General features: G+C 45.4%; 2 protein-coding genes across 2 annotated transcripts in view; one reads left to right on the plus strand and one right to left on the minus strand.

Annotated features, from left to right (window-relative positions):
* TTC3 (tetratricopeptide repeat domain 3) overlaps positions 1-5,542 on the plus strand; it is a 79,782-nt gene extending 74,240 nt beyond the window's left edge. Inside the window, exons 34-35 of the mRNA XM_081799854.1 lie at positions 2,306-2,398; positions 3,969-5,542. Of these exons, the coding sequence (XP_081655980.1) occupies positions 2,306-2,398; positions 3,969-4,034 (159 nt within the window). The 3' untranslated portion in view covers positions 4,035-5,542. The remainder of the gene's footprint in view (positions 1-2,305; positions 2,399-3,968) is intronic.
* VPS26C (VPS26 endosomal protein sorting factor C) overlaps positions 5,179-12,512 on the minus strand; it is an 82,184-nt gene continuing 74,850 nt past the window's right edge. The window contains exon 8 of the mRNA XM_081799923.1: positions 5,179-5,968. Coding sequence (XP_081656049.1) covers positions 5,910-5,968 — 59 coding nt within the window. The 3' untranslated portion in view covers positions 5,179-5,909. The remainder of the gene's footprint in view (positions 5,969-12,512) is intronic.

Below are 12,512 nucleotides of genomic sequence, written 5' to 3' on the forward strand. Positions count from 1 at the left end.
CTGTGATATCAGAGTTTATTTTTTTAAAGGTTTTATTTATTTATTTGAGAGAGAGAGCGAGCAAGCACAAGGCTGGGGGAGGAGCAGAGTGAGGGGGAGAAGCAGACTCCCTGCTTAGCAGGGAGTCCGGTGCAGGACTCGATCATGACCTGAGCCAAAGGCAGATGCTTAACCGACTGAGCCACCCAGGCACCCCGGTATCAGAGTTTAGATGAAATGAAAATTAGAAGAGTTTCTGGCCCCATAGTGGAGTCAGCGATGCATGATTGCACAGAGTACTTGTTTGCTGACTTGAACTACGCAGTGAATCTTTGTGTGAACTTAATGTTTGTATTCCTCCTGTATATTTTCATTTTCCACTGTTCTTTGGCTATTTTCCAAACCATATATACTCATTTCCCAGAGCATCTAACTCCAATGAGAGAGCTTATGAGCACGCAGAGCTTTCCTGCAAGACCTGGCTGGAGTGCCTCCCTCTCCCCAGGCTGCTGACTGGCCAGGTGCTGGGTGGTCCTCCAACCAGGCTGAATTCTCAGAGCATCCTCACCGACACCTGCCACCACCCCCCCCCCCCAACACACACATAGAATGCAGTCACCTTCAGGGGAGAGATTACTTTCTGCTTCATGGTTGTTGTTGATGATGATAAAGTTGTAAAAGCTGACTTACAAGAAAAATATGTATTCAAACTGGGACTTAGTTTGATAATTATAGGTAGTTTTTTTAAAAATTAAAAGTAGTTTGCTTTATCTTTTCAAATTACAAAAGCAGTATGTGTTCATGGTAGGAAATACAAATAAAAAGCCTTTAAAGAACCCCAAAACCCACCCCCTAAGGTAACCAGTATTATGATATTGGTATGTGTTTTTCTAACCTCTTTTGTATGTGTGTGTATATATGAATTTAGTCAAAACTATAAATACTTTTTGTGTCTTTTTTTTTCACTTAGAAATGTATGTGCCCATCTTTTCATGCTAATAAAAATAAATCAAGTTAACTGGGTTTTTCAAGCCAAACCTAGCTCTGAGCTTTACAGAGGTCTTAATCTGCCCTTCCCTGGGACTGACACTTCCATTGCTCCCTGACCCTCCCATCGGGCCACAGAGTGGAGCTAGAGCCCCTCATTCTACTATATCTACCCCATCAATGCTAGGGGAGAAAAAGAAAACCCCATTCAGCAGTTCAGGGTCTTCAGAGCCTTTAGGCACTGTCCCCATCTGCATCCCTGACCTTAATCCCATGGCCAGGGCTGCTCTCATTCACTCGCCTGACAGTTTATGGAGAATCATTCTGGGGCCAGGTTCTTTGCCATTTGCTAAGGATATAGATGAACAGGGCTCCTTCCTTGCCTTCAGGGTGCTCAGAGTTTGGAGGGGAGGAGGAGTGGAAAATAATGGTGCAGCGTGGGTAGGTGCTGTGATTTGTGGGGGGAGCTTGTGCATGGTGTCCTGGGTGGCACTCCAACTCTGCTTTCACAGAAAATGCTGTCTGTGCTCACCAGACTGTGTGCTGCTCGAGCCAGAAACTCTCCCATTCAGCTCTGTGCCCTCGCGCCCCGCACAATCCCTGACCACGGATGTTTGCTGAATGAGCCATCAGTTTGTTTTGTTTTGATTTGCACACGTAATCCACATTCATAGAAACTTTAGAAAATAGCAAAGAAAAAAGTTAAATCTCTTAACTGAAAGTAACTGCTGTTCACATTCTATATCTTTCCAGGCTCTTTACAAGGTATCTCTCTCTACACCCGTTATCTTTATTTCAAAAAAATCAATTATGTGGCTATATGATATATACTGTTTTGTAACCTGTAACCTTTGTAACCTTTTTATTCAGAGGATTGTCGTCACCAGCTTTGTGTGTCAGGGATTGTGGACTTCCATCATGATTTCAGTTAACCCCGTAATAGTCCATAGTGTGGATGTGTCATAATTTATGTTTCTGTCCCCAACTGTTAGATAAATAGATGAATGATTAATTTATAATATTCATACCGTGGTTTGGGTGTGGGGTGGGATAATTAGAAATTTGTAATAATTTCCTGGGAACTTATTAGCCATATAAAACATTTTTTTCTGTGAGAAAATTGGAACTTTAAAGGTATATTTTTTTATTTTGTATGTTTGTAATTTTTCTTAAGAAATGCTGTTAAAAACTAAGTCGTTCCCTCAGCCTGCTTAGCTATAATTGGGAGTAATTTGCCACCTTAATGACGAAAGTGTATAAAGGCCACTTGTAGGAAGAGCTTGTGTAGTAAAAAGGAATTTAGCTATTCTTCATTACGGGGATACGTTTGTTTCCACAGGCATCCGGTGCAGCTTCCTGTGAACTATGCCGTGAGGTATTCAAATCCAAAAATGTGCGTGTGCTAAAATGTGGGCACAGGTTTCACAAAGGGGTAAGAATTCTCTTCAGCCATCCTCATATCATGAATTTTGACTATTAAGTATTTTGAAAATAAAAAGGGGCCTTTTCTTTTAAGATCTTATTTATTTGACAGAGAGAGGCACAGCGAGAGAGGGAACACAAACAGGGGGAGCGGGAGAGGGAGAAGCAGGCTTCCTGCGGAGCAGGGAGCCTGATGCGGGGCTCGAGCCCAGGACCCTGAGATCATGACCTGAGCAGAAGGCAGACACTTAACAACTGAGCCACCCAGGCGCCCCCCTTTTTTATAGATTTTATTTATTTATTTATTTGTCAGAGAGAGAGAGCACAGGTGGGGGTAGCGGCAGAGAGAGGGAGAAGCAGACGCCCCGCTGAGCAAGGAGCCCGATGCGGGGCTCAATCCCAGGACCCTGGGATCGTGACCCGAGCCGAAGGCAGACACTTAACGACTGAGCCACCCAGGTGCCCCAAAAAGGGACTTTTTTTCATAGGTGTCAGTACTTGAGTTTTCAGAGCATTTTCTGTATAAGCCTCCTTGTGCCGGTGTTCGTTGTCTCCCTTTCCAAAGATTGCTGCTGTGGAAAGGGGGAGAGGCCTCCTGGGGTCTAGGGTGTGCAGTTTTGCGCACTGTCCTTTCCACCCATCACATCATGGGTGGAGGAGAACAGTCCTAGTCGGCTCCCTCAAATATGTTGGTGCTGAAATTCAAAACAGTATTTGTTTCTTAAAAGGTAATTTCTTACACACATGGCTGAATAGATGCACAGTGCAGCATTTTGTCAATTTAGTGCAGTATATGAAGTAAGTTTAACACTTTAGAGGAGAAAAGCTAAACCTAACTGGGCCCATTGTGCCTGATCCTGGGAGATTCTGGCTTGTACCCTTCCAAGATCTTTGGGTAAATATTTTGGGTGCTGTGGGCATTCATTCTGTATCCCTCCTTCTGGTTAGAATAGATCAGGTCTCTGCCATGTCAGTTTATTAATCCCCTGGAAAAAGGGATAGATACAATACACTTAGTAGGAGGAGTCAAGACAGCTTGCAGTCTCTTGCATGGCCTGTCTCCTGCAGGTATAGGGTGTTGTGCCTGGGCTCTCAGACTTAACACACACACGCAGCTCTTAGCAGCAACAGGCAGCCACAAGCAACTTGGGACCACGATGGTAGACAGGTTCCAGTCAAGGCTGTGGTGTGGAGGCTGGTGGGATGTACAAGAATCAAGACCAGGCAGAGAGAGGATCAGTTAAAAATTGGGTGAGTCCCAGGACCAAGAAAATGCCGATCCCTGGAATGAAATGCCAAGAATGAAGCCGGAGTGTAGGGAAAGTGGAGGGGCAAGGCCATCCCCCTGAGATTAGGTCAGAGGCCCAGAGTCCATGGGTCAGATTCTGAGGCAAATGATTTGTTCCTAGGGCTTGGGGCACACTCCTCGCTTGAGTAGGCTTCAGTGTTCCTGAGTGTTGGGCAGCTCCGGGCGCCACCAGACTTGGAGGTGAACTTAACCATGTCTGTTGAGGAGCAGCACAGGAGAGCTAAGGCCCCACATGTTCCTGAAGACACTGATTTCATTTTCTCATTTTCAGTGCTTTAAGCAGTGGCTGAAAGGGCAGAGCACTTGCCCAGCCTGCCTTGATCAGGATCTCCTGTAAGAAGAACAGCCGGCACCTTCTGCAAGAGGTCAGCCTGCTTTTCTAGGTAGTCACAGTTCACTGAAGAGTAATTTACTGGTTTGTTGAATTGGAAGAGTAACAGTATATTACTTCTGGTATAAAAAGCAAACATTTGAGATTCTTTGCACTGTGTGTCACAGTGCTAATAAATGGAAATCTTTAATACAGTTGATAGTAATTTCCCTGCTCTTATTAAACACTTCGATAATAGCAAATAGTGGCTAATAAAATTATGTGTAGCCACATTCCTAAATTGTTGGGGCTTCTTACAGAGGTGCTCTCTGAGATGGAAGGCTTCTTTTGGGAAGTGTTACGAGCACCTCAAAGCAGTACTTGAATTTAAAGTATTCTGACCTATTAAAGTGCCCCAGGTTAAAATTTTTACAAGTCAATATTCCTTATAACATGCCTACATTTTTCCTCAAAGATTCTGCATTTAAATGGGCTTAAGCAAACACATTTTAATAATCTGTAGTAAATGGTAACATACTGGCTGATTTAAACCAAAAGATTTAAATCTCCTTTTCATGAAACACCATGTGATTTTGCTTTTTCATTTCATTGTTTTATTCCCCCCAGTAGAATAAATGGCTGTTTATAAAAGAGCTTATTTTTCATCACCTAAAAGATATAATCTGATTTTTGAAAATCAATTACAAATACTTTCTTATTAGTATCAGCCAAGACTTTTTTTTGCCCTGAAAATTGAGGCTAAATATTCATCACCCCCATGCTACATTTGGAACTTGTTCTTTGAATATCTTACTCTTACTAGCCCCATTTGTCCTTCTTCATGAGTCAGATGACAAATGTTTGGGTATCTCTGTCTAACACATAGTAGGTGCCATAGGGAAACAGTCACCGTCATTTCCCTCCCTTATCCCACCAAAGAAAGAGGCACTTGTGTAATTAGACAATCCTGAGGTGCCCCTGTTTCACTTGTTCCATGTTTGACATCTGTGTGAAGTAATGCATGCACTCTTGTACTGTGGTGTGAGAACAAAACTTTAACTGCATTAGAATCTGTTAAAATATTAGATCTCTTTAGTGACTTGTAGACAGTCGTAAATATAGAAACATGAATTCTGGACACATTCCATTTCTCTCAGACATCAAAAAAATGTTTTTCTTTGTGTTCTTTGTTCCCCTGGAAGCTCACAGTCCCAAGTTCGTGAGCTAATTTGGTCATCTTCCTCAGCCTTGGTTCCTTGTGAGTTTTTATGTCTTAGTGACTTAGTCCATAGATGCTCACTCTGTATTTTGAGGCAGATTCTCCTTGCAGGTCCCTGAAACACTGTCTACATGTTCACAATAACTGAGAACTGTAGATAGGAAGATATGTAGGGACCAGTTTGTAGCAGCAGGTATAAAGGAAAAGAAGAGCAACTGGAGAGTGAGAAAATGTGTTTTGTACATCAAACAAATATTGTGAACATGCCTTATACATGTCCGGTGTAAGTTTCAAAATAAAGAGCGTTCTAAAATAATACCAGTTTACTGTCATGCTTGTCCATTTTTCTCAAGTATTTTTTAAAAAGGATTCTACTAGAAAATTCAGGACACATACATTATCTTCATTTGGAAAAGAAGAGCCATGATACATCCAAAGAGTGTAACCAAGGATCTTAGAAAATTTTAGAGCCTGGATCAAAACATGCCTCTGTGCCTAAATAAAGGTTGCTAAACTCAAGTTCACGTGATTGGCTATTTAATTTGTGAATAGAAAGTTTATACACAGATGATAGTTTACTGTTCTAGCTAATGTAAGATATTTTATGTGAACACATATAAGAATGTTGAAGGTAATCAAATTACATTCCTCAGTATCCATTTTCCTTTGAGGCACTTGTGGATTCATGGACAACTGAGGCCAAGCAGTAGGGTTTCTCTTTTGGAGAATCTTCTGGTGAGCACTAAGAGATGATAGAAGAAAGCGAGTATTATCAGTCTGTGTTTTTAATCTGATAGCATTTAATTCAAAATAACATATAACTTAAAACAATGACTATTCCTAAGAGTTTAAATTGTTTTCTCTGCAGAGCAGCTTAATCTATGCTAAAATAATGGGAAATTGAATAGAAAATTGAAATCGTGCCCTAGCAACGCACAAGGTTAATACATTTTTAAGGTAATTCCTAAGACTGTATAGTGGAGGCATGTGGGCAGGGCTGACACCACGGCGCTGAAGCAATGAAACTGTAAGTCCGTTGACCCTCGCTGAAGACACAGATTAAAAGACGCTGGCAGAAGAGACGGTAGCAAAGGTGGGAAGTCCTCCTGCCACAAGAGGTACGTAGTGATGAGACTGATAAGAAGCAGACAGTAAAGTCTGTCAGAACGAGGACCAAAAACATCTCCAGTATGGTCCTTCGTGAAAGAAACAGGAAGTACATTTAGGTGTTCTAAACTTTAATCAAACTATATTAAAAGAACAATTGTAAAAACAGTTGATCATCAGCCATGTCTAATCCCTTTTTTATTTTCTCCTCTTCACTCTGCCAAGGATCTGAGAGGGGCTGTCTGCCTTCATGTGGCCATATACCTTAAGTGCTTTCCTGGGAAGGAAGGGATGGGCAAGGCCTGGAAACCGGTGAAAATGAATGTGGATTGAGCACATACTATGTGCTAGGCACTGGGCTAGACTTTTTTTTAAAGATTTTATTCATCTGAGACACAGCATGAGCAGGGGGAGAGGCAGAGGAGAGGGAGAAGCAGGCTCCCCACCGAGCCAGGAGCCAGACGTGGGGCTCGATCCCAGGACCCTGGGATCATGACCTGAGCCGAAGGCAGACGCTTAACCATCTGAGCCACCCAGGCGCCCCTGGGCTAGATGTTTTGATACAGCAGTGAACAAGAAACCAGGACGCTGAAATTTGTTTTCCAGCTGAATAGACAATATATGGTGTGATTCCTGATGGTAAGAAAGGTTCTGAAGAAGTAGGTATATAGATTAATAGTAATATTAATAATCTCATAAAGTATTTAGCATAGTGCCTAACATAAATCCTTGATAAAAGGAAGCTAGTAACTGTTCCTAAGATTGGGGCCTGGAGGGGCATCTGGGTGGCTCATTCAGTTAAGTGTCTGCCTTCGGCTCAGGTCATCGTCCCAGGGTTCTGGGATCAAGCCCCATGTCAGGCTCCCTGCTTCTCCCTCTCCCTCTGCCCCTTTCTCTCCCGCCCCCCGGCTTGTGTTCTCTCTCTTTCAAATAAATAAAATCTTTAAAAAAAAAGATTAGGGCCTGGAAATTGCACAGGGAGAGTTTGCTGGTCCTATATAAGAAGGGCTTTGTTAGATTAGGAAGTAGAATTCCTCAATGTAGCCCAGACTGTGGAATGTCATCAAGTGAACAGAAGAAATCAATTCACCTCAAAGTCATTTGAAAAATACAGCTTTGTTCCTGAAATCTCCCTAATATGACTGTGGACATCATGATGATACAGCAAAGGATAATTTAACCTCTGGGTTTCACCACAGATTACCTGGATGAGCAGTCTTGAGGCAGCCTTTCTGGTCCGTTGAGGTTGAGGACCAGAGCTCTATGGTTGGCTCACTTGGGGTATTTGTACTGGAGCATGGGAGGGGTCCAAGCAAGGTTAATTCTAGTAGAGATGGTGTGTGATCCTGACTTCCTGGTTTGGGGTGAGAACTGTGCTCATTCACTTTCTCATTGCCTCCAGGTGATACTGTCTCTCCCTATTTCCCCTTCAAGAGTGAAAGAAAAGGGGGGCACCTAGGGGCTCAGTCAGTTAAGTGACTTTTTTTTTTTTTAAAGATTTTATTTATTTATTCATGAGAGAGAGAGAGAGAGAGGCAGAGGGAGAAGCAGACTCCCCGCAGAGCGGGGAGCCCGATGCGGGACTCGATCCCAGGACTCCGGGACCATGACCTGAGCCGAAGGCAGACGCTTAACCATCTGAGCCACCCAGGCGCCCTAAGTGTCTGACTCTTGATTTCAGCTCAGGTCATGATCTCAGGGTCATGAGATCGAGCCCCCAGCAGGCTCCACACTGGGCATGGAGACAGCTTAAGATTCTCCCTCTCCCTTTGACGGCCCCTCCCCCTGCTCACACACGTGTGCACACTCTCTAAAAAGTGAAAGAAAAGGGGAAAAAAAAGAAAATATTTAGCAAAAATGCAAGAATTAACACTTGGGAACTGCAAAATCCTAATGAGACAACCATCAATAATCAGAAAAAGTAATTTTGGATGTACATATGGAAAAAAGTGAACCTTGACCTCACACCATACGTAAACATGAACTCCAAATGGATCATGGTCCTAAGTATGGAAAGTAAAATAATAAAGCTTCTGAAGAAAACAGACAATCTTACTGGCCTTGGAATAGGCAAAGATTTATTAGGACACAAAAAACTCCATAAGGGTAGAAATAAGAGAAATTGAATGTCATTACAATTAACTCATTATCAGATTACCCTTGAGAGAGAAATCAAGCCAGGAAGTGGAAAAAGAAATCCAACAAAGGACCCAGAACATGTAAGTGTTGCATATCAATAAAAAGACAATATATTTAGAAATGAGCAAATAATATGGCCACTTCACAAATATCCAGATAGTTAATAAGCATTTTAATAGCCAAATTTATTCAATACCCATCATCAGGGAAATGTAAAAACCAGAATGAGATACTGCTAGATACCTGCAGGATGGGTAAAATAAAGAGGACTGACACGACCAAGTGTTAGTGAAGATGAGGAGTGACTGGAACTCTCGTACACCGCAGTTGGGAGTGTAAACTGGTGCGCCCACGATAACAGTATTTACTAAAGCTAACGCTCTGGTACCCTTTGACACAATCCCACTCCCTCACATACATTTAACAGAAATGCATGCAATAGTACAAGTAATTTTATATGAGCTTTGTTCCTAATAGCCTCAAACAAGAAACAACCCCAAATGGACAAATTGCGGTACATGTATGTGATGGATTACATCTCAGAAACGAAAGGAAGGAACTATCACTAAACACAACAACACTGACCTGCACAAACAGAATACTGAGCAAAAGCAGCCAGAATAGAATTCCATATATGTGAATTTCAAGAACAAGAAAGCAAAGCAGGAGAGGTCAGAGTCACGGTTACCTCTGAGGCGAGGCTGCTGACGGGGAAGGGGCACGAGGGTGTCCACCTCTGGAAATGGGTCTCTTCAGCTGAGTGACGCTTCCCCGAATAGATCATTTGGAAAATTCATGCAGTGGTATATTTAAAAATGTGTGCACTTTTCTGTAGTTATTTTCAATAGAACTAAACAAGAGCACGAGAAAAGCAACAACGAAATAATAAACCTGAACCCAGGAGGCAGAGTGATTGCTATGGTCTCTGGGCAGAGCTCCTAGAAAGGCTCATCACACACCTGTGCACATGGCCCCCACGACAGACTAAATTCCCACCAGAGGCCTGGGGCTGACCTACACCCCCTCCCCCCAGAACAGGTGCTCCCTGCTTGGGTTGCTGGCTCCCGCCACCTCCCAGCTATGACCACAGCCAGCCAGCGGTTCTTCAGGAAGGTCATAGAGAATATGAGCCTGATGCCAAACTTGTAACCGCTGCTGAATTGAGAGAAAAAAAGCCAAGAGCACACCTTGCTGGGAAGGTAGTGCAAATTGTCTTGGAGTTGCCTGGTACCGGCAAGCAAGACCATCCTCTCTGCAAGGACCGGCTTTGCCATCTTCCTTGGCCTGGGGGGAGGTCTGGGACGCTGGCTTTGGTTTCCGCCGGCCCAGGTAGCAAGAGCCCATCGTTAGTTTTCAGGGATTTTGTGAGCTGGCTGTTCTGCACAACTATTGAAGATTGAATGTGTGAACTTACCAGTTATATAAAAAGCAAAGGATTGCTATAGTTTATGCTTTTGGGGTTACTGATGTATGTAGAATCTGTATGGTGGAAATACTGTGTAGTGGGATTCTATGCATCTCTTCCCAACTCTGTTCAATGCTGGGAGTATTTACACCGTAGAAATTGGCAAATGCTCCGTATCGGGGCTTCCTACTGCCCTCCACCCCTGGAGAAGCTGGGGGTGGGGGGCGGGAGTTTTGTCTGTAGGAGAAACAGTTGGTCTACTGGCGCTGAAGGTGTCCTTTATGCCTTTCTCAGTTCGCATTTGACACGGTGATTAGGGGACTTCAATACATAAGCCCTTTGAGATGATTTCTGCTGAGCGAGTTCCTTGCTGCTGCGCTGTTTGGTGAGGTCCTCATTCTCACTGCCAAGGTGCCTTCTGTCTGCCCGTCCTGGGCCCCGTCCTGGGCTCCTCCCCTTCCACTGCTGTCCTGGGAAGAAGACTGCTCGCCACAGTGCCTGGGGCACGCGGGCCCAGAGACGGGCCACTGTGTGTGGTGGAGTCGCCTCTTACCCTTCTCAGCGCCTCCCAGGGCCACTGTTCCCCGTCACACCTGGCCCTGCGGCGGGCCCCCCTCTGCAGAGAGAAACAAGGCCCCACCCCAGGAGCTTACCGGTAAATCCACAGCAGGTGGGCTTCAGGGGTGCCAGACGAGAAACAACCATGCGGACGACCCCCGGCCGCGGGCGGCTCCTCTTACCTCCCTGGAGGCAGGAGGCGGCTTGAAATTGGGCCAGCCCTCAATCTTCCACCAGAGCCTGGACAACAAAGCGCTCGGCGTTTATTACCCAGGCTTCTGTGGCAGGACGCTTCAAAGAGAAAGCCTGGCTCTTTCTAACATGTGCGTTCGTGGCAGACAGAGGTGTCATTGTTTTCGGCAAATACCTTGGGACTTGAGTGAATAAACACCGTTCTGTTTTCTAACTTTTCCCCCCTCCATTTTTCAAGAAGTTATGTATAAAGGCATTTTGCCTAATTCCTTCAGCCCTCTACTTCAGCTTCTATTTATTTGGTGTGATATAAAGGTCCTAATTTAGATCTCCCTGCTCCCAGTTCCAAGAAACCTGCCACCAGCTCCAAGCTTCATGTCCCGAAGTGCCACCCCATTCCAGCGGGGTGAGCCAACAGCCTCCGAAAAAAGAAAGCAACTGAACAGCTGGACATTGTGCAGCCAGATGCTGGCTGCTGCCGCAGCACCAACAGAGCTCCAGCTTTGACTGGGGCCTCATCGGAGGCCACACTGCTTTTGCTTCCAGTTTCAAAACTACCACAACCTCGGGCGCCTGGGTGGCTCAGTTGGTTAAGCGACTGCCTTCGGCTCAGGTCATGATCCTGGAGTCCCGGGATCGAGTCCCGCATCGGGCTCCCTGCTCGGCGGGGAGTCTGCTTCTCCCTCTGACCCTCCCCCCTCTCATGTGCTCTCTCTCATTCTCTCTCTCTCAAATAAATAAATAAAATCTTAAAAAAAAAAAACTACCACAACCTCTAAACTGGCCAAGACCTTTGAAAGCCGGGGCACAGCCCTTGCTGCAAGCCTTCCCTGTGGGAGACATGGCCATCAAGCCCTGTGTCCTGGGCCTTTGTGAGACTGCTGAGCCTACATCTCCTCCCTTCCCCCTTCCTTGTCCCACTAGGGACCTCTCCTGGAGGACAAGGACCTTGTCTGCCTGTCCACCTTCTCCCAAGGAGTTTCAGGGCATCCGAGCTGTGCCTTCTGGGAGTAAGCCCCACGGCCGTGGTCACTGATGAGCTGCTGAACCACAGCACATCCACTATTCGTTGGTTCATGCGGTCATTCACCAAACCCTCATTGAATGTCTCGCATGTGCAGGCATTGAGCGCAGAAGATACTACAGGGAACAGAGAGGCCTGTCGTCAAGTCTTCAACGTTCCAATAGGGGAGACTGGCATTAACTATGATAGTAAATATATATGGTAGACCAGAGAAAAATAGAGCCAGGAAAGGGATGAGGTGGTGTGTATGGGAGGCTAGGGGTCACAAATTTAGAGGGGCCAGAGAAGGGGCCATTTGAGTGGAACCCCGAGGAGCCAGGCAAAGGACGGATGGAGGTGAGGGAGAAGGGCCGGGCAGTGCGGACAGAACTAAAACAAGAACAAAGCCGGCCAAAGGAGGACCTGCTGAGTGTTTAAGGAGAGCAAGAAGGTCTTGTTCTGGTGGATTGTGCAGGGGCAGGAGGTCCCCAGGGCAGAGATAGGGCACTGGGGAGCAGGGGTTGGAGTTGGGGCTTGGGCTTGAGAGCACTGATGTGGAGGTATTTCAACATTTGGCAGGTGATAGAGCTTGCCAACGGGCCCTCATTAAATACCAGTCCTAAGTGCAGCCTTGGACTAACAAGGGACTGGCCCTGGGGCAGGCAGCAGGCATTTCCGATGCAATTTGAACTGTATTTTATCAGGCTCCTAACAATGTCTGCTTCCACCCTCGACACCCCTGCCACACTCCCATTCTCCCCTAGTCACTTGAGATTCTGGACCCAATCAGGCCCCACAGACCTTCAGTGGACCTGCCCAGCAGGGCTGCAGGTGTACCAGCAGGCTCACATATCCTGGGCCTGAGCCCCCACCCCAGGCCAT

This window comes from Leptonychotes weddellii, chromosome 1, assembly GCF_054177405.1.
Source record: "Leptonychotes weddellii isolate Sample4059 chromosome 1, ASM5417740v2, whole genome shotgun sequence".
Classification (NCBI taxonomy): Eukaryota; Metazoa; Chordata; class Mammalia; order Carnivora; family Phocidae; genus Leptonychotes; species Leptonychotes weddellii.